Source organism: Helicoverpa zea, chromosome 22 (assembly GCF_022581195.2).
Source record: "Helicoverpa zea isolate HzStark_Cry1AcR chromosome 22, ilHelZeax1.1, whole genome shotgun sequence".
In the NCBI taxonomy this organism is placed as follows: Eukaryota; Metazoa; Arthropoda; class Insecta; order Lepidoptera; family Noctuidae; genus Helicoverpa; species Helicoverpa zea.
The window spans coordinates 5,853,873-5,876,721 of NC_061473.1; the positions used below are offsets into that span (position 1 = coordinate 5,853,873).

Below are 22,849 nucleotides of genomic sequence, written 5' to 3' on the forward strand. Positions count from 1 at the left end.
TGATCGCAATTTATCTTTGTTTAATTGTTGAGGCATTCTATTCCGAAAAATCATTTTTCGCGCACGTCCGTTATAGCTTTTTGTTCACTTTGGCTTTTTATGATACTACTTCATGAAAACTCTAAGGAAAAAATCGCGCTCGCGTCGCTCGCGGCTTCATGTACATTAGCACTTCATTTCTGTGCATATCTTACTTTTTGACTTTGCTTTGTTAATTTACAGTGGTTTTTGTTTGTTTTGTGTCCTTAGACTAAAAAAATTTCGCGCTCGCATCGCTCGCGCTTCCTTACATATGAAAAGTGTCTCATGCGTCGACTTTTTCAACGGGAAACCCACCAAAAACCATTAATAACATATTTTACTGAAATTAAACATTGCTATATATATTTAATTTCGTTAGTTTAAGTTACCCATAATCTGTTCTAAGCACTTTGATATACATTATGTTGGTACGGTTGGTACCTACCCATTAATCACAATCTTTCAATACATAGGGGCCACTTGGGTAATGATTGCACTGTATTGATGCCCTAAGCAATTGCTTAGTCTGCTTATGGGCTAACTCAGGACTTCTTAGGTTACTCTAAGACTTAGAGCATTTCAAGTAAATAAAAAGTTATGTGTAATATGTTATGTACCTATTGCAATATTTATGTATCCAAAACGAAGTGCGTTTTTAGCAATCAGAGCGGTGCATGTACATATTTTTTTCTGTTGGACAAGTAAAATGGATATGAATGGGCGGGGGGGTCCGGTCCCCCTGAACCCCACCCCTTATATATTTTTTGACAAAACCCAGTATAATATGTAGTCGTAGGGCGGCATAATCGGTTTTGCACGCGGGCGAACAAACAGCTAGCGGCGGGCCTGATTGAAGCCACAACAAGATGAAGTTATTTCACAGTTAATTTCAGTTATGAGTTACTCAGAACTGAGCCACGATAATTTGTCTATTGTCACCAAACATTTATGAAATGGTGACTAATTGACGATGAACGTAAACCTTTGACTGAATATGATTCATAAAAATCGAATCCTATAATAACAGCATTCACGTAATTGTCAAACACTGAACAATAAAAATTCAATGAATAACGCATTATTATTTATTTACACACAAGAGACGCACTACGGCCGATCACGGCTCCACTCGTGTCAAGTTCTTCGGGTTATCGAATTCACGCGCCGAATCATATTACAAGATTTCGATATTATTGTTATAACGTATTTATTGTAGGTAATGTGATATTTATATCGAATATCGTCCTATTCACGGAACAATCGGCTGACCGATCAAATGTTCGGTAGAAAGGGTTCAATGTACTCAAGCTAATATTTTATTCGCAAGGTATCGCTGTTCTCTTATCATCGGCACTCTGGAAATATATTTGCGTTATTTTTTATCGAAAACGACATAAGTGTTTCTAATTCGCTTTATAAAAACACACATTAATCGGTACATATGTTGCTTTATAGCTCGATTTACAGAATTCACAATGCAAGCCGACGAGTTCGGCGGTAAACAACGCTGCGATTTTATATTTCGGTACCTATAACCGGTTTTAGTTCGATACGGTTTTATAAATAAGTTCAGTAAACCTATTTGAATAACATTCGGAATGGAGATCGTTCCAGGACATACGAATAAGCATGCAATGCAAAACACAATGTATGGAGTGATGAAACATTAGAATATTTAACAAAAAGTTAGTTGACTCATGCCCTAAGAATATTTAATGACAATTTAAAATCGGGGCATAACTGTATGATTAAAAAAATCTGGGCTGTAATGTTATCCAATTTGTTTGTACCTAATATGCAATCCGAGGTCATTGTTTAATGTAGTTAGTTATGTCATTGAGTGGATTATTGCAGACATGTTTTATGATTATTTATACTGCAAATTTTATGCATTCATATTCATGTACCCATATGTTGTGATATTTTGCATTTTGATATAACTTTCAACAGGAACTTGTTACAGTAAAAATTAAAAGAGATAATTAATTGTCAGCAGATTTCCCGCCCATGTTTTGATTAGTTTTTAAGTGTCATCACTTAGTTATCATATCACCCATACAGATAAGTGTTTTTATTGCCTCACCTTGCCTTATCTGTCGGCCTTCGCCTGATTCCAATGGCAGACATTAAATAAAACATACTAGTAGTTGATCACAATGTATTCTTTAGAGTATAACCCTGTACTTCTTTTATTTAGAATAAGGTATTACAACATTAATTGTTTGCGGGAATTACACATAGGTATGATACAAATAGGTACGTATTGAGTTTCAGAATCATGCAGTTTAGGTAACTATGCTAGAACTTATCACATTTCAATATTTTACATATTTACTCAAGGTACACAGAACAGGCTATCTGTTATAGTTACAATAACAAATGCCTTCGTATTGAGATTAATATTCAATGAACACCTAATCATATGTCGTACAAGTTTCATGTGAAAACATATTGAATCACAACAGAGGACCAACATATCAGATAAGCAATGACTCACTTCATTATACTTGTACACCACGCAACCATTTCTGTCATGACAAACAATTCAGTACAGGAAGTGACATACCTGGCCAGGTATAAATAAATTACCAAAAATAAATAAAATGTGTGATGCATCTTTGAACTAACAAATGTACAAATCTTTCTAAAACAAAAGCAACAATCAACCACTGTTCTTTTCAAAACTAACATCATAGAAATTATAATAAAAACTTAATACTATATTAACTATAAACACACATCTGAAATTCAGTCGCTCTCAAACAGACTATGATACACTGGTAAAACGTAAACATTCACCAAATTAAAGCTTTCGAGTATGAGGGAGGGATGGGGCTCAGAACTTGAGTTTAGGATTGAGTTCATGGGCGCGGCCGCCCCAGTCCAGCCGGTAACTGCGAGTCCGCCACGAGATCTCGGGGCTGAGCAACGCCGCGGCCAGCACGAACGGCGCGCAGCACTCGCTCCACACCCAGCCCAGCAAGAACTGCACTTTGGTGAACGGCGGCGAGCCGTTCTGCACTGACCGCAGCATCAACCAGTCCGAGAGGAACCACACTAGCACATGCACCAGGAAGAACGGCAGCGGCTCGGCGCCGAACAGCTGCCCCGCCGCCCAGGCCGCGCCGGCGCCCAGCGGCATGCACTCGCTGAGCGGCTCCAGCATCGCGGTCGTGGGGATCATGGCGATGCGCAGCCGCGCCCAGCGCCGCAGCCGCGCCTGCAGCGCGCCCACCGACCGCGTGCCCGAGTTCTGCAGCGCCGGCAGCGAGCTCACGCGCATCTTCCAGCCGCGCGACACGATGTCCTTCGCCATGAAGTAGTCTTCCGCCAGGTAGTCGGCGAAGGCGCGCAGCCCGCCCGCCTCCTCCAGCGCGCAGCGCCGCACCAGCGACGACATGCCCACATGACAGTTAATGCCCATGAAGTCGGCGCCCAGGTACATGCGCGCCTGCGCCGTGCCGAAGAACACCTTCTCGTAGACTGCCGCGAAGCCCTCGGCGTCGCACACGAAGGGCATCTGGTGCACGATGGCGACGTCGTCCCGCATGTGCTGCACCATGTCCAGCAGCGAGTCGTCGCGCATGCGGATGCCCGCGTCGCTGATCAGCACCAGCGGGTACTTTGCCGCCAAGTACGCCGGCTGCATGTTGTTGATCTTCGGGTTCACGCCGACCCGCAGCCCACCCGTGAACAAACGAGCGTCTATGTGTGGGTGCTTGTGAATTAAACTGTTCACTAACATCACTGCTGGATCGTGTTCGTTTTCTACACAGAATAGTAACTCGTACATAGGATAGTCCAACGTGAAAAACGTTTCCAAGTTCGAGAACAGGTTGGGATCGACCCCAGTGAGCGGCTTCAGGATCGACACACCGGGGTACGGCTGTTCAGGCGGAGACCGGTCAACTGTCCGATGGAGCTTCCACTTCGAGTATGAATAAGCCATTATATGAATTAACCACAGACACACCCACGCAATCATAAAAAATATGGCAAAACCATACACCGTATACACCATAGACATCATAATTGTATCCTTATGTAGCTGTCGCGTTCGGGCCGCATAATATCGACTGGTTTTTTGGTGGAGACGTGCGCTATGACGCGATCATAACACTGAACTGAATGTGCGATAAAAAAGTAGTAACTTGAAGAATGAACACTCCGTAAAATAATTCAACATTTTATACGATCGCGTTATCTGTACGGTTTTATCATTGCGGACAGGTTTCAGCAGTCAATTCCTTCCTTTAACAAGCGGCTGAACCCCGCAGAGGAGACAAATAAATCGAAAATCCTTCACACGACAAACTTCAAGCACCACTGCTGCCAACATACTGACGAGAAGTCTGCGTTTTATTATGACTTGGTTTCAAAGATATCTAAAAACTCTTGGTACATTAAATATGCTCATTATGATATTAACGAGTGATTGAAGTTTATTTCTTTTATGTTATGCACAATAATAAAAAATAAATAACAAATTGACCAATGTCGCTAACTTATTTTGTTCACAATAAATGTTAACAAAACGTAGGACGAAATCGATCTCCTTAGCATTTGGGTCTGTTCATTTTAAAGGCGTTAAAACCAAAATCTTGCTAAAAATCAACGTTCTGTTCATAATGGAATTAAGTTATAAAATAAGGTATTAATAAACTGCTATTAATTTTAACATGTTTTAATGGGAGTCAAAACATAGGAAAAAAACTAAAAGTAGGTTGTTTACTTAAAACTAGCATTTAAAATGTTTTTGACTTGTTGTCGTTATTGCAGCTAGTATGAACAGCCCCGGAAATACCAACCTAATAAAATCCGTCACATTGGAAAATAATAGCGTCGGTTCAAATTGTTTCGCGGCAATTTACGGCCGCTCTTTTCTTATTTTGCGATGATATAGCAATCAGCCTAAAATGGATATAGGAAAGCTATTCAGAAATGTTCAGAGTTTGAACGAATACATATCAACAACTCAAGATGCTACAGAGAAATGCAAAACTTCAAAAATTCTACTGAATATGTCGACCGTTCTTGCGCTGAAGAAAATACGTTCTCTTGAAATCGAGGTCTGTTTTTCTGTGAATCTAAAATCCAGGAGAGCCAAGTTTTAGTATTTTATTAGTTAATAGCCATAACTGAGGAAAACGCATTTGTTATTTGTATTCTTTCAGTATTTTAACAAATGTGAGGAAAATGGAATCGCGTGCACGATATTTGACCGTATGTTATGTTTACCGCCTTCAAAAACATGGAACGTGCTCAGCAAGGAGTTGGTGAACCTACTGCAATACTGGCTGGATGCTACAAGAAAACATTTGGTCAGGCACAACTTGCAATGGTGGACTTTTTTGAAACTTTTGCTCAGATTTGTAAAGGTAGGTACTTATTATTAATATGATAGACACTTGCATTTGAATCTTTAAAGTTGACATATTTTGTTGGAGTACTACAAACTTACAAACCTCTCAAATTGTAATATGTTACTGAATACTGAATTATATAACTTACTAACACAAACTTAGATGGGACTTCAATTAAAGTTCATTCATTCACATTCTTCAATTACATTACTCATAATAAAAACAGCCATAATAAAATATCTAATGCAATGAATCACCTTTTTATCAGGTGATTATTTTAATCTCTGTACACAAAATAAATGTAATAAAAAGCTTTATCAGGGTATAATTCAGTGTCTATTGTTGATAGATAAATGTGTGGAAGGATAAAATAGAAACTTTAAGCTCAATTAAAATATATTTCAATAATCCATAATATACATAAAACCTCTTACTTACAAATACTATGCTGTAAACTGCATCAAAATTGGTTCAGCCAAACATTAAACAATCATCAAACAACATAGGTACATAGAGGTCTAACTGAGAACCTTTTTTTGAGTTGGGTAAAAACACCTTTATATTAGTTACACTGATTCCTTAGTATTTAAAACTGGAAAGACCAAGGCAGTCATATTGGCGGCAAGGCAATTTCATTGTTTAATTTTTCACAAAATATGTCTTTGTTTCTTTACATATTATTTTTATGACTTTTCCTAATTTGCTATTGTTAAATTAAATCTAGATGAAAAAAAAACAATATATTGAAAATGAGTTTTGATTTACAAATACGTTCTAAGAGAGTATACCATGAAGCCTTTCTAGAAATTAAATATATTATATCACCATTATGCAGGAAATCCGTCAGAAAGATGCGTCTCTACCTAACATACTAGTGGAGCATACTGCGGAGTGTCTCTTGGATCTGGCTACTAACAGCTGTCCTGATGCTTACCAGAGATATGAAATACTCCACTGTTTCAATATGTACTGCTCTGAATCTAGTAGAGAAGTCAGATTTGCTTTTAGGAACAAGCTTGGACCTTATTTGTAAGTTTTATTTATACACATATTTTTTTTAATTTGCTTAGGTACTAATTGTTTAGACATGTATGGAAAATTATTATTTAGCTGTCTATATAATTCTTATCTTATTATCTATTAATGATAAAAGGCATTAATATTGTTATCCTTGCTTAAATTTATTATGTGCTTTGACACTTTTTTCATAACAATTTTCTTCCCCATTGAATGTTTTTACTGCCTTTCAGGTCAATATATTTTCTGTGACAGAAAATGGTGGTGACTGCTAAACGTATACTAAACTTTCTTCTTAGTCAGGTTCAAACACTTAGTAACTATAAAGTTACATCATAATAAGGCCCGGGTTACACTGCTTATGATAAAGTGTCAGTTAGTTAATGTTATCTGCCAAATATTGCTATCCCTGACCTGTAAAACAAGTTATAGTTTATCCGTAAGATAAGGAAGTGATCAGATACTATCAGTAATCGGTGACACAGGCCATTGGTACCTATATTAAAATAAAAAATAAAGTAGCAAACACTGCCTCGTTGGTCTAGTGGCATGGGCGTAGCCACACTGGGGCAAGCTGGGGCACTTGCCCCACCCTGGGCCCTAGCTTTGACCTATAAGGTGTCTGATTAAACAATGTTTTTTTACTAACTTTAACTAACACATCAACAATCATACTATCCGTAAGTTATTGCACAAAAAAAATTGTCGACTTTGAAAAGAGTGCGATCAAAACAAAATGCACGCTCGAGTTCCCGAACGTGCGCGGTGCGCGCGTCATTTGAAAGCGAGCCGTATTCCCTAAAAGAATAGATGGTATGTGGCGTAGCGAGCCGAGCCGTCCATCCAATCCAAAATATAATGCATTGAAAGAGATGGAACTGGTAGATGTGATCAAAATTTCGTAAATACAATTTTATCCTAGTGTAAAAACCGCGCTCGCTATTTTGCTTGCCCAGCCATGTACAATAGAATGATCGTTTAGCACAGTGGTTCTTAACCGGTGGTCCGCGGACCACTGGTGGTCCCTGTACGTCGATTCTATAATATTCGAACAACAACTCGCATCTCACTTCACTTTTCACTTCGCTATTCACTCTCACTTCACATTCGGTTCAAAACGTTCTAAAAGTCATCTCATACTTTATCTGTCAAAATCTCGAGTTTAATTTAGTTCAACTCGCAAACACGCTCGAAAGAGTAGCGCTAGTGTAGTAACTCACGGCGGATTCAGATGCGAAGTTTAGAGTGAAGCTTATAGAATCACACTGCTGGAGGCATTCCAAGTGCTCCGCGAAGTTTAGCTGCGCGACGTTGCTATACGTTATCTAACTTTATTTTTATCGACTTACCTATGCGAGCGAGGGGGTTTTCGTATGGACGTATATCCCCCATTCATGAAAATGTATATTTGGGCGTCATTTTACGTAGTTTTTGGTTTTGAGTCTTAAAAAATTTCGCGCTCGCTTCGCTCGCGTATTCAGAAACTTTATTATTTTTGTATTTGTCAAGAAATAAAAAGTTAAGTACGTTTGGGCTAAATTTTACGTAATATTTAGTTTAAGTCCGATAAAAATTTCGCGCTCGCTTCGCTCGCGTATTCAGAAACTATATGCCCTTTTTTGTCAACAAACAAAGAGTTAACTTCGTTTGGGCTAAATTTTACGTAATATTAGGTATAAGTCCGATAAAAATTTCGCGCTCGCTTCGCTCGCGCATTTGGAAACTACAAAGGCAAGTTCTTCATTCTTTGCATTTGCTAATTTAAACAACTGCCGACATGCGTTTAGGTTTGAGTAGTAGTACTGAACCATAAATTCAGAGTTTAGTAAAGAGAATGCAGTCACAAAAATCTCATTAAATTAAAATCTCTAACTTTTAATTTTTGCTAAATAATAAAGAAATGAGTGCTAATTATAAAGTATGCTTGTATTCTTTATCAAAGTACTCTCAATTTAGGTAAACTGATGAGGTGGTCTCTGGCAAGACAAACTTTTGGTAAAATGGACCCTCATGACTAAAAGGTTAAGAGCCACTGGTTTAGCACATTACGGAAGGTCAAAAAATGGTCGTGGCTTCGCTCAACCATGAGCCAAAATCGTTTAAGCGGCCTGTGTATGCTAAGTGTGCACAGAACAAGGGTCTCACAATCGAAAAATATTTTTTTAGAAGTGTTTAACAGGTTCTGCCAGAACCCACGCCGTCGTCTCTTGAAGTAATATTACTCATACATATACTTAGTTAAAACTTTAAAACTATAAAATCTGTCTTGTGTGTGATTATTTATTTTCTGTACCTGAAAATATAAACCTCTCAAATTAAGAGATTAACAAGTTTGAGATTAACGGCTCAAGATACAAAAAATCGGAGGGCTGCCCCACCCTGAGCCCAAAGCTGGCTACGCCCATGTCTAGTGGTATGACGAGATCTCGGGTTCGATTCCCGGGTCGGGCCAAACTCGCTTTGTGGAATTTATAAACTTATACAAAGCAGCCCGTATTCTGGAAGTTGGTGATCGATACACCCGTGCATCGGAGAGCACGTTAATATCGGTATTGCTTGTGATCTCTCTCCGGTCGTGTCGGATTGCCGTCTCATCGCGCTATGAGAGTGGAGGAATAGGGATTGCACCTGTATCTGCGCAAATGTTCGTGCACTATAACATGTCCTGCGCAGCTGGTTGATCGCCTTATATTAAAACAGCCGCCGTGGCCGAAATCGGCCTTGGACGTAGTATTATAAAGTTCAGAAAATCCCTATTTTTTCCCAGTACAAAATTATCTTCATACATGAGCAACTGTGGTCACCTGCCTACACAATACAGTATTATGGAGACGCTTCTAAGATGGTTGCTTCCACGACATGACGCAACCCTGAGGCTTGCATCAGCTAACAAGTGGTTCCATCCCTCTATGTACCAGAAATCTGATGTTGATATATTCTTGGAAAGATCCTGGGTTAATTTCTTTCAGGTAAGTTGTTTAAGACTAGCCTTTAAGTTTAAGTTATGAAATAAAAACTACATATTTGAATTTTGTAGGGAGATTGTTATGTACCTAAACGTCTTCAATAGTTAATTAGAAAAAAACCGTGCTATTTATCATTACGGTAAACCACAATTTTTTCGAAGTGTGTGTACTTACTAGATTTTGTTTCGTATTTAATGATTGCTGTACATCTGAGTTTACCCAAGTTCAGAAGAATCTACCTAACCCTGTAGGTATTAAATTGCATCCAAATCGGTCCAGCCGTTTTTGTGTGAAATCGTAACAATCTCACTTTCGCATTTATCATGTAGCCCATCGATTGCTGGTCAAGATTAGGCTAATTTATGTAATGTCACTCAAATATTATATTTTAGGACGCAAGAGATTTCCTAAACGCGCACAATCAAAGAAATGATTTGATAACGTCAGTTGTGTGCCGGAAACTCACTGTCGGCAAAGTTGTCGTCATTTCGGTGAGTATTTACTTGAAAGCACCTTGTTATGTAGGTACTAGCATTCATGTCAAAGCTAGTGAAGCCTTGCGATTTCATATGCTCTTCGGGATATTTATTTAGGGTTCCACACTAAAAGGGAAAAACGGGACCCTATTACAAGACTAAACTGTCCGTCTTCACTAGGCGGTAGGTTCTTATCTAATAAACTGTGAAAGTTAGGCAGTTGAAATTTTCATGGGTGATGTATTATTTGACCCTTTCATAGATTACACTGGTCAACAAATTATTATTATTTTTTTGGTGCAAAGGTGAAATATACAATTTCTTGTAGAATATTTGACACGTAATCGAAGTCCAGAACATAAAATTGCACTAGCACGTAGGGATTTAGAGATATACCCCTCCTAAAGTACCAAAAACGCGTTTTTTATGAAATTTGATGTAATTTTTTGGGGACATCAGAATTTTCTAGTAATTTCTAACTAAAGCATTACGTAGTACTACTTTCCCCGCATTAACCCCATTTTAATTTATATTTTTTCAAGTTTCCTTTCTCAATATATACAATTTTATATCTAAAGTGGAGTTTTTTCATACTAACAGGCCAAATAAAATATAGGGAAGATCGAACTATCGCAGCTGTATACATATTTCATGAAAATTTAAACTCTTAGCGTTCGAAATAAAAATGAATTTCAATCGGGAAGAGTAGTACTATATAATGCTATAGATAGAAACTAAAAAACAATTTTGCTGTCCTTCAAAAAAATCGTCAAATATCGTTAAAAAACGCGTTTTTGGTACTTTAGGAGGGCTATATCTCTAAATCCCTACGTGCAAGTGCAACTTTATGTTCTGGACTTCGATTACGTATCAAATAATCTATAAGAAATGATATATTTCACCCTTGCACCAAAAATGCTGTTGACCAGTGTTATGGTTCGAAACCCTTCATGCTCGAATTCGACTCGCACTTGGCCGGTTTTTTCTCAATGCCGCCCAAGACCATATTTGCGAACTTAAAAGATTTATTTTTAAGACTAGTGACCCGCTCCGGCTTCGCACGTGATAACAGTATTTCCCCACTATTTAATGTATTTAATTATATATATAAACCTTCCTCTTTAATCACTCTATCTATTAAAAAATCGCATGAAAATCGGTTGCGTAGTTTTGAACATTTAAGCATACATAGGGATATAATGACAGAGAAGGCGACTTTGTTTTATTCTATGTACTGATAGTGATTTTTTATTAGTTATTATTCCACTCTGTCCCAGGGTACGGAACGCCAAGACTCCTGGTTAGACATGAACTGCGTGACCCGTAGCGTGTCGGTGCTACTCGACCCTCGCGCCCTGGAACCCTTCGGCTCCAGCAACCACAAGGCCTTCGAGACGCTGGTCATCACACACTATGATACTTGCACTGTTAAGCTTTTTAGGTAATTATGCAATTATTTTTGCTTATGTCGTACATAGCTGGTCTGGTAGACATGTTTTCCGTGGCCTGGATGGACCCAGAAGTACTGGCAATTGGTATCTTAAATTAAATTAATATTGTAAACCAGGGGCTTGCACTTAGATGCCGCTCATAGCGTATCTTCAGCATACTAAGATTTTAATCTATCTTTGATTCAAGGCTTGATTGAGTAGTTTTACCGTCAAAACATAGAACAGCTAGAGTTTCTTTAGCATTTATAAAAGTGCTGGAAGAATATTTCGAATAATCTATTACGAATATAGTACCTACTTAAAAAAAACGCCACCTGCCGTTTCCTTAACCTCTATTTATAAATTATTCTCAAAAAACTTTGAAACTGGTATCAATAGAAATTATTTTCCAATATGACCACTCACAAACACTTGAAAACTCAACCCAGACACTTAATAAATTAATCATAACTTCGACAAATATTTGGAGCAGTTCACAAGAAATACGACAAACTACTTAGTCATACATTTTCAAGTAAAAACGTCATATCTACACTATGAATGAGGATTCCTTAAGACCTTCCTATTGTAAGCTCAATACTTGTCAATCATTCCGTCACTTTCCGTCATAGAAATTGATAAAATATGACTCATTTAAGGTAAACAGTATTTTCCAATAACCACTCAAGTAAATAAGACTTATCGGAACACTTAAATAAATCTTTCATACTTCAATATCAGGGTTTTTATCTAAAAACTGCGGTAGTTAATCTACACGGTATTTTTATGCAATCAGTTTGTTTTGAAAGCAGATAAGCTAGGTATGTAATACCGTTGATAAAACTTTCATTATAGAAATCTGTGCAATGTGCATTTCATGCGTGTAAAACCGTTAGAGCGATTATGATAAAATTGTATAAGTACCTAGATAAGATTGTATTAGCATAATATGTATACCTTCCATAACTAAAAATCAATACAGGAAATAAAAAAAAATAAGATTAGGAGAGCCCAGTTAACTTTGTGGGCTAATATTTTTACAATTCCTTTAATTAAAGAACTTTAATGGACCCATACAATTCAACACTAATGGACAACTAACAAATAAAAACCCGCCTTCAAATTACATTTATTTTATCCTGTATTTTTAGACATTATTTAATTTGGCTATCTATTTCTACCCAACAAACGCAGGGAATCAGAAAAGCTCCTCGTATCACTCCATACTACCACGCCCCCTCAACTGATGCCGTCACGTCGGAGCCTCGGCGCTGACGTGAGCTGTAACGTCACCGCTGTCGTCACCTCGCGCTGTCACCTCGCCAGGATCGATGCCGCGCTCAGAAGGATCTTTGACGATAAGTATGAGGTGGGTATTACAAGATATTAGTGTAAAAGCTTCTCATGTGACGTCACGTCGAAGCCTCGGCGCTGATGTCAGCTGTGACGTCACCGCTGTCGTCACCTCGCGCTGTCACCTCGCCAGGATCGATGACGCCTTGACAATAAGTATGAGGTAGGTATCGTAAGAATTGCCCTATGTTTTACTTTGCCCTTTATGTAAAACTGATAACTGACTTTATGTAAAAAGATGACTAATAAAATAACAATAATTGTTTGATTTAGTAGGAATATAGAAAGCCCGATTTCTGAAAACGAGGGCGGAAGCATAGATTACAACTGTTATCAACCAAATGAAATTGGTTTACTATGCGATTTTGATATAATCAGACGATATGATAAAACGTCATAGAATTATGACCAGTCTCACCTATTGATAAAATCTCTGATACCCTATCAGAGAATTATCTGACAGATAAACTGTAACTTGGTTTCAAAGGTCGCGAAAAGCATTAACTGGGGCCCGATTCTCCTAAGTTAATAATGTCAAAATCTAATAGAAATCGAATCGCAATATGATCGTAATAGCAGTTTTAACCATATCGGGCATTCTGCTACTAATAAAAGACCAATCGTATTCGATTGACATTTGATTGGTTTGCGATTGGTCTGCTATTTTGGTGATTTTGGTTTATTCGGTAGTTTGCTCTACAATCATATTGCAATAGTTAATCATTTGCAGACAAAATGATTCATTATTGAATGACAGAAAAGGATAAAAACGTTTATTTCAAAGAAAAAATAGCGGAATGCCACATACGCTTCAATCGTAATCGAGTCGGGATTGGATCTCAGTCGAATCGAGTCGAACGTCAATCGAAGGCCGCTTAAGTAAAATTAGGAGAATCGGGCCCCAGGGCAGAAATTATAAGCAGTCTTTATCTGACAGATAGCATTAATTATTCGATGACTAGCTGGCGCTTTATTGGGGTAACCAGCGAAACCAGGCTAGGGCCCAATGTGATAATTTTTACAGGATTACCTACCTAGTACTAGTACTAAAATAAACAGTTCATATTACATATATACCTTGGACGTATATATGTAATACTAGCCGTTTTCCCGCGGTTTGACCCGCGTCCCGTGGTAACTACTGCCCGTACCGGGATAAAATATAGCCTATGTTACTCGTGAATAATGTAGCTTTCGAATGGTGAAAGAATTTTTAAAAACTGTCCAGTAGTTTTTGAGCCTATTCATTACAACCAACCAAACAAACAAACAAACAAAGTTTTCCTCTTTATAATATTAGTATAGATGAAATGTTTATTTTTTCTTTTAATTTTCAGTTGTTACTGGACTTAAACAAAGAATTGCAGTTATCTCCTATCAATCAAATCAAAGGTCCTGAAAATCCTGAATGCAATAATGATTTGGTAAGTTGCACATTTACAAAAAAAACATTAATACATATGTTGTCATTAAAAAATGTTTATGGTTATGACATGATAACATAGACAAAATGAGGAAATTATAGTACCTACTTCATTTTCAATTTCCGATATAGTTAATTTTTTTTTTGATAAAATTGCATTGTTTAAGAAAAGAAGACGTGTCTATGGTCTAGCTGTCAGTTATTTGTCAAAATATAATAAAAAATGTGGGTAGTAGAATATTGATTTGAACACATTCTCGTACAGGATCAGAGGTTTTCTCATCCCGTTGAAGTGAAGAAACGTAAACATTGTGGTGAGTTATTTTTTTTAACTTAGTTTAGTATTTTCTTATTTTTTTTTTCTATTGTCAGTATAAGTGTTCATTAGTAATGTGTAATGTATTGTGATTAGTTTGAGTCCAGGAATTTGCAATGTGGTATATTGAATGTAGAATGTTGGCTAGTAAAGTAGACAGTCGAGGGAGAAAAAACGTTACATGAAATGTCAAAGTTACTTTAAACGGTTTTAGTGCTAACGTACACGGTGATTTTAATGGATATTTTTAATGTGTTTTTCGAATAAAGACATGAATTAGTAGTAAGGATGGCTGACTGTTTGTTATTCTTTTTCGCAAAAGCTCTTTGGAAACGGATTTTGACTAAAATAAGTGAGTATTTGGTGAATCGTAAACTTTGGTGTGATGATTTTAAGGATAAGAAAATATCATAACATAAGTACTGCCCTTTAATGTCACGTCTGCAGATTCGTCTGATCAGAGTAACAATGTCTTAATTAAAATATTTTACATACGAATCGTTCTCGCCAAACTTTTTGGCGGTTTTGGAACATCATGCCCGGTAAATTAGTCAAGGTATTAGTGGGTGGTAAAGGTGTAAATTATGTACATTTGCAAGTTGAAGTAGCAATGGGCACGCCATAGTGCTCGCAGAGCAGATGGCCGATGAGGCCGAAAAGTGCTGGAGTGGAGACCACGGACTAGCAAGCGCAGCGTAGGACGTCCACCAACGAGGTGGACAGACGACCTTATAAAGGTCGCCGGAAGACGCTGGATGCAGGTCGCCTCCAACAGGTATCTGTGGAGATCTAAGGGGGAGGCCTATGTTCAGCAGTGGACGTCCTATGACTGAGATGATGATGATGATGATGAAAGGTGTAAAGTGTAAGATTGGTACACATACGCGTATATCCTTCCTATTTGTGCATGGGAATTGTTTTAGCTTCATCAAGTCTGGCAAAAAGTTTACCTAGAGAATTCAGTTGAATTTAGAAAACTGTATACCTACATTATTAAGTACCTACCATGATTTTTTTTTTGTAAAATTTTGTCGCAATCTTTTTATTTAACCTTCAAGAACACAATTTTTAATTGAGATATTAATATTATGTATTGTTCAACGCAGGGTACATGGTAAGGTCTCGTCAGCCGGTCGCTTGCCCGTCACCTTCTTCAGCTTCGACCAGCTCATTGGCACAGGTACTCAATTACTATTTATACATAACTTATTAGAAATTTTTCGTTATGTTTTCTTGAGTAGAGTGACAACAATATAGTGATTATTATTAAAAAAAAACCTAGTGTTTTGATACTAAGATATAAGCTTTTAGTCAGTTCATTTACAAACGAATACTACGTTACTGGAATTATAACAGTTAAATCCACATTTCGCATGTCAAAATTTTCTTACTTGAAAAGGCTAACTAGGATTTCGTTTATCTCTTGTTTTAAAATCTAGAACCGATGAATATTTTATGAATATAGACTTCTTATTAACTTTCAGCTTCACGAAAAATTAGCAGCATTACCTAGATTCAAATACGATAAAGAACCAATAAGCGTTTGCGCGCTGCCCGAACTGTCTATGGTCACAGAGGTCAGTGAGACAGAGGATCTTAACTCTACACTAAAATACAAACCTTATGGCGTGTGCTACTACAAGAACTATAATAAACTAGAGGTCAGGAAATCCCAAAGTGACCCAGAAACTTCCAGAAAAACTTTCAAGGGTCGTGTACTTTCTCCTGTTGTCAATGAAGATGCTCCCAGTTGTTTGCTAGTAGCTACTATAGGTTCTGCTGATGATTCCGTTATAAATGACACTGTAGATCGGATGTCTAAGAGTAAGGATTATAACGCTGACAACATAGTCGATTTGTTAGTCCAAGAGGCGCTTCAGACTAAAGACGATAAATACAAATCCGATTCCGGAATAAATTCGGCAGATAAAAAATCTCTGGAACAAAACGATAATAGTGAAACTATTGATAATACTCCTGATGTAGATAAAGTTAAAGTAAGCAAAATTTCCAAAAAAACTAAAGTTGTCTCGTCTACTTCTGATGAGTCAAATACAGAAGTAATTAGCGAGACTCCTTGTTTTGTTAATACGAGGAAGAAGAATAAAATAGAATCAAAACATACCGCTCCGAGAAATTCATTTGATGAGTTGGTCGTTGAACAATTTTTCTCACAACATTTCACTGAAAACGACGTCGGTGAAATTGTCGTAAGTCCTACTTTAGCTAAGAAAATCAATGAAAGCAGTTCAGAAAGCGGCGATAATTTTTGTGAAAACTTCAAATTAATTGGTGAAGAGGAAGAAGAAGTAGCTTTACCCTACAATTTCAATAACGAAGAAGTTTTGGAATGTCTTAACTGTATGATCGATAAAGTATGCGATGATTTCGATAAATGTACAAAATATTTAAGTAAAGATGATGAAATTGCTTTAGATCCTCACGATACCACTGATGAAAATATACCATTGAAAGAAATTTTGAATACAATCCAAGTTATAGAGGCGAAAAAGGTAAAAAAAGAGAGTACGAAAAAGTCAGATGTAAAGAAAAAAATAACGTTAAAATACAAGATTACTCCGAAAAAAACTTCTAAGAAAACTCGTGCATCTAAAAGAAATAACAAACTGGAATTGGAGTCTACGTCAAAAATGTCTACTATAATTGAGGATAACTTGGAGAGCGCTCCTGAGAATACTGAAAATAAAGTAGAGCCAGAAATGAAGGAGCGGGAGGAAAGTGTAGTAACTGCTAAGAAAGATTCGCCTGCAAATGAAGCATTAGAAACTGAAACTCCCATCCTTCGTAGAAAACGTAAACTTTACTCGCCTAAAGATGAACAAACAGCATCAGATTCTCCATCGGCCCCGGATGATAACACAAAGTCTGAACTTATTAAAAAGACTCCTAAATCCACAGCAACATGCTATAAAGAAATAGAAAAATATCGTCAGAAAAATATCCGAAAGCCAAGAAATAGAAAATCTAAAATACCCGAACCACCATCTCCTAGAACTAAGCAAATGAACGATATGTTCGACAAGATAAAGGAATCTGCTGATACCGAGAAAGTAAGGCTGGCTGATAAAACTTTCGAAATCGATGTGTACAACTTTACGAGTGATAGCGAAGATGAATTCAAAGTAAAAAAGATAAATGTCTCGAAACGAAATAGCACAACAACTATTGCAAGCGTTGAGTCCACAGTATCTAAGCGCGGGAGAGCCGTCAAACGTATAAACTACACTGATACTAAATCTTCAGATGAAAGTAACACGGTGAAACGTAAAGTTAATAGAAAACCTAGAACTAAGAAGAAGATTAATATCGAAAAGATTGATTTGGTTGATGAACGCATGAGGAAAGCAGAAGATGTACTCAATACATCCATGGTAATAGAGAAAACTAAGAATACAGTAAACGAACCGGAATTGGTACTTGTAACAGAACCTGAAATGGAAGTCATTGATGAGAAATTGGACAATGCTCAAAAAAAGAAAGGAAAGAAACCTAAAATAGAAACATCTCAGTCAAAACGACCAAAGAGGGTTCTAAACAAAGCTATCATTGAAAAAGTCAAGAATTTTGATGAGGATAGAACTGAAAGTCCTCTACCAGGACTTCTTGTTGAATCAGTTCCGTCGAACAAAGATGATACCAATGATATATCGGCGACCATGGTGGATAAATTCAAGAAGTTCTACCGAGATGGCCCAGAAAATTATATTAACGAGTCAAACACTACACAGAATTTACTATCAGACGTTGAAAGGATTAATTATAGCTTACCAAACGTTGATTTAACAGACGAACTACAACACATAGAGGAACAGCTGCAAAGCAAAGATACCGAAGTAAAGCCTAGAGTTAAAACGACAAAAAAGAAAACATCTAATAGCATTATACTTGAAAATACGAAAAAAAGTAAACCCACACCAAAAAAGACTAAAGTAAACGAAGAAACGATAAACATATCTGAAATAACTGACCCAAAATCGGATAATACTATTGCAACGATAGGAATTACTGGTCACGGAGAGTTGGAGGAAGCTCCGCCTAGCACGACGTTGATAAACGAGCGACTGGAACCGCGGAACTTAGAGGTAGAAGATCTGGATCATTCCATGAGAAATTATTACGAAGAACTGACTAAAGTAATCAATGTTTCTCATAATCGTGATTCCAGTGGGTCCAATGAAGAGCGCTTGTGTAAAAACGTCACTAAAGCCCGGAGTATCGATAGTATTAAGTCCATGTCCCCTGCCGTGTCTCTAAAGAGGTTGTCCCCTGATGATATAAGCAAGTGGCTTCCCTCGCGACGCAATTCTGAATCAGATGAGTCCTACGTTAGTGCAAAGTCTATGAAACACAACAGTGAAGAACATGCGGCTAAAATATTGGAAAGTATGAAACTAAAAACAGGTTGCGATGATAATAATTCGGATACTTCTGAAGTGAATGTGCCAAAAAGACAATCTTTGAGGCTAATCTTCCAAAACCAGCAAGCAGATAAAATTGTAAACAGTGGACAAACTAAATCTAAACATGATTCTGATTCGGATAGCGAGAATGAGTCTTTGAAACCCGATACTAAGAAGCTAAAAATTTCAACGAAAGTAGAGACTAAGAAAACACCTAAATCAGTTAACAAAAATGATAAAAAAGCTAAGCCAATGCATGCTTCCCTTATATCGCCAATCAAGCTATTCGAAGATATGATATCTATCGCTGACAAGCGCTCAGAAACCACACTGTCGGACGATGAAGAGTATATGAAAGAAATAATACACACGTTAAACAAAAAGGAAGCTGAAACTGAACCGAAGGCCAAAATACTTGAAAAAAGTGCAGAAAAAGATGTAATTGAACAGAAAAACTCGACAAGATCAATAGAGTCGCTTTCAACTAATTCAAAAATGAGTACGTCGACGAAGATAGAAGATTCTCGATCGCTTCTGAAGAGGACATTGGAAGGAGAGAGAGAAGATTATAAAAAGAGGAAGGTGGAGCTGAATAACAATGAAGAAGCGTGTTCAAGCGGACTAACTGTCTCTAGTGTAGAAGACTGGTTCAAGAGAATGGAACCGGAAACTAGCAGCGGTGAGTCGTTTTAAGATTTTTTATAAAATAATGCTAAAAGCCTTGGAGTATTTTTACTGATATAGGGATGATTTCTGATTATCAGCTCAGTTCTGCTCTAAATCAAACAGTAAGCCACAGCCCCGGCAGTCGGGTGGGTTTTATAAGTCAGTATGAGTCTGACACTCCCTCACGCTGCACCCACAGAAATCATCATCAAATGACCCGCATTTGATGATTTCCCATAAAAATAAAGACAGTATACCCTAATAATATATACGCGACTATAAGACTAGGAAACAAAATGATATAAAAAAACATCAAAGAATTTGTCTTCTTGAAGTAATTTAGGCTTATTTTAGTTGTGTTGATGTATGTAAAATATTATGTTTATGTATATTTCAGCTGAAGTAGTAAACGCTTCGATGAGGCACAGCGTACAGGGTGTCCTAGAGAAGTTAGATACCACGCTCGTCGAGATAAACAGGAATACCAGTAAAAAGTCTGTATATTTAAAAATTCATACAAACCTACGACTATTGAGAGCATCATTCCATAACATCATAAAACTAAATTACGTATAGATATCTGATATCTACGTCCCGCACCCGGGTTAAAGTAACTAACTTTGCCAAATTTCATCTCAATCAGTTGAACTGTTTTAGCGTACCTACCTCAGATCAAAGAAAATTCTTTCATCTAGTTGATTTAAATAAATAAAGAAGTGCTTATCTACACTGAATCTCACTTTCACACTTAAGTATATTGCTATAAGTGCGATTTACTTTAAGGATTTGAACATCTGACCAAAAAAAAAACAGCAATACAAATAATACTTGTATTTGTAGATTCGTGCATCTATTCGTGGACGCTCAGAAGCACCTGTGCGAGCTGAAAGAACGACGCCGCGGCATGTACCGGCAGCTCGCAGCAGATATACTCGCGCAAGTCGTCAACATCATGGACGACAAGTTTGCTGAACTAGATAAAAGGTAAGCTTCGAAATTTTGACACTAAACAACGTTTATTTAAATTATGTTTATTATATTTAAATTATTCGAACGTCAAATACAAAAGACAGCCTCCCATAACGCCCACTCTTTACCACTTATTATACCAAAAACACATATTATGTCTTTTTGTTGGCAAGAAGTGACGCTGAATAGTGCTTTTAGATACGTAATTGTTCTATAAAAGAATCCCCCAACGCAACTGAATCTCACTTTGTTTGTTTACTTTGTTGTGTTGTGTTTTTCCTTTTCTATTTATTGCGATTTTAAATGTAAGAAATTTTTTCCCATCATTTTATTCGCAATATTACGTAGTAACTATTATATAATCTGTGATATTACTTACAAGCTTTCGCCAGCGGTTTCATGTATCTTCTTCTTAAGGGAACTTCTTCCCACACAGGGATGTCACACTCTGATGACACACACATACCTTTAAACCCAGGTAATATTAGTGTGATTACTTAGTTTACCTAACTATTTTGAGCATTTATTTATCTTTCAACATATCATTTATATTTTTTAATATTAGATTATAAAAAAATAAAAAAACATTTAAAAATATAAAAAAAGATGGCCACTGATATCGGGCACAGGGTCCAATTAATTAATTATTACCTAACTAATTATTATTTTTCTTAAATAACGCAATTAAGTTTAACACGTTTTGTCGTAACAGATCACAAGAAAACGACAATGAATTCATGAAGAAACTCAAAGAGCGTGCTTCTGAGCTGATCCGAGAAGATTGCAAGCAGAAGCGAGCCATGGTACGCTTGCTCAAGGAAGATGTACAAGCCGTTCTAGACCACTTCGATAAGCAGGGTACCTCGTGATATGTCACCAATGTTCCTAATTCACTGCAGGGTAGTGTAACTAATGAACCTTTGGATAAAACATCGAAACATTATAGATACCATGTTCTGTCGCAAATTGCTCAATATTTACTCAGTATCAGACTTAACCAAAGCTATAATTATTTTAAAATGGTCTAGATTTCATTATAAGATTAATTTCTCGGTAACACCCTTTCATCAACACTGTTGACGATCAGGAAAAAAAAAGTTTCGTTTGTTCGCAGTGTCCATGAATGCTGGTTTTTATTTTTAAAATATGGAAATTAAATGTCATGGATTTTAAAATGTTTTAATGGATTATGTTAGATCTTTTAAAACACAATTAACTAGAAAATAAAAGTGGCCTTATCATGTGCATAACAACCATTTTACACTAAAATAATAAGTAGCGTTCGTCAACACTGTGAACGAACGAAACTTTTTTTTCCCGATCGTCAACAGTGTTGATGAAAGGGTGTTACCGAACGGGAATAACCCAAGCTGCTAAGGGTAATTTACTTAAGAGATATCTAGACCACTTTAAGGTGTACCTAAGTTCTAAATTACCTACTTATTTTCATGTTTAAGTTTCGATAATTTGTCTAACTAAAGGTTCCTTAAAAAAAAGATATTTTTCATAACTGATGCTCTATAAGATCTGTACATAATTTGTTAAGTTGTATGTTTTTATTTAAATGTTTTATTGCTCTCCAAAATGAGCTGAATGTAGAAATGTACTTAAGCGTTATAATTTTTGTTTGCGCTATAAGAGAATGTTACAATATATAATAATTATTAATTATAAATACCTAAAAGGAGTATAGTTATGCTGACATGTTGCGATACCTTTACGAAGTTCAATAAACTTTTGAAGTAGGTACATAATATAGATTTGTGGAGTATTATAAAAAAATACCACATGATAAGACTGTTCCTAAGGCTAACTTTATTACAATGTGTCAACATAGCCATATTATCTTACACAATTTGTTAATTTTATCCAAAGTTTTATTCTATTAATGTTATAAAATACCGCCAATGGTGATTGTTCAATTATTTTTTATTTATTTTTAAGCAATTCATATCAAATAAGGTATGCAGATTTCAGTTGTAATGTTTTCCAAAGTAAATAATAAAACTAAATTATTTTTTAATTTAATGTTTTATTTAATAACTTATGTAAATATACACCTAAATAACAACCAACTTATTATTAATTATTCTTAAAAAACATTATGAAATTTTGTTTGTTTCACACTATTTTACCGACTTTCTATGATTATGTATTAAAGATAATGTAAGTAGTAGATATTATACAATGAATTTCATAGTTTCAAATGTGCATAGAAATGTAATAATCAACAAAAATGAAAAGAAACTCCAATGTGATGATTAAAAATTAAAGAACAATGGGTAAAATGGCCCACGTAATGTAGCACTGGAATTTTCAAATGTTATTATTACTAGTACTAGCTTCTGCCCGCGACTTCGTACGCGGATCCTGTCCCTTATGCCAGCGACTGCGGGGTCAGCAAAATTAAAGATCTGGATCGTCTGAT

General features: G+C 36.6%; 2 protein-coding genes across 2 annotated transcripts; one reads left to right on the forward strand and one right to left on the reverse strand.

Moving 5' to 3' along the window:
- Positions 1-2,165: 2,165 nt before the first annotated feature.
- On the reverse strand, positions 2,166-4,368 carry LOC124641456 (ceramide glucosyltransferase). Its single transcript, XM_047179522.1, has one exon. The coding sequence runs from the start codon at positions 4,049-4,051 to the stop codon at positions 2,858-2,860; it is 1,194 nt and encodes a 397-aa protein (XP_047035478.1). The 5' UTR covers positions 4,052-4,368; the 3' UTR covers positions 2,166-2,857.
- Positions 4,369-4,937: 569 nt separating this feature from the next.
- Positions 4,938-21,541, forward strand: LOC124641442. Its single transcript, XM_047179510.1, has 13 exons — positions 4,938-5,090; positions 5,196-5,399; positions 6,220-6,413; positions 9,169-9,370; positions 9,760-9,858; positions 11,121-11,284; positions 12,468-12,642; positions 14,315-14,363; positions 15,472-15,545; positions 15,850-19,465; positions 19,850-19,946; positions 20,293-20,436; positions 21,134-21,541. Exons 1-13 carry the CDS (start codon positions 4,938-4,940, stop codon positions 21,288-21,290), a joined length of 5,328 nt encoding a protein of 1,775 aa, XP_047035466.1. The 3' UTR covers positions 21,291-21,541.
- Positions 21,542-22,849: the final 1,308 nt, after the last annotated feature.

What these genes read in the sequence shown, in the direction of transcription:
- LOC124641442 (XM_047179510.1), top strand. Translation starts at nt 4,938, where the DNA reads ATGGATATAGGAAAGCTATTCAGAAATGTTCAGAGTTTGAACGAATAC. An exon ending in TGCACTGTTAAGCTTTTTAG is followed by an intron (nt 11,285 to 12,467) that starts GTAATTATGCAA and finishes CAACAAACGCAG; the next exon opens with GGAATCAGAAAAGCTCCTCG. An exon ending in GGAACCGGAAACTAGCAGCG is followed by an intron (nt 19,466 to 19,849) that starts GTGAGTCGTTTT and finishes TGTATATTTCAG; the next exon opens with CTGAAGTAGTAAACGCTTCG.
- LOC124641456 (XM_047179522.1), bottom strand. Translation starts at nt 4,051, where the DNA reads ATGATGTCTATGGTGTATACGGTGTATGGTTTTGCCATATTTTTTATG.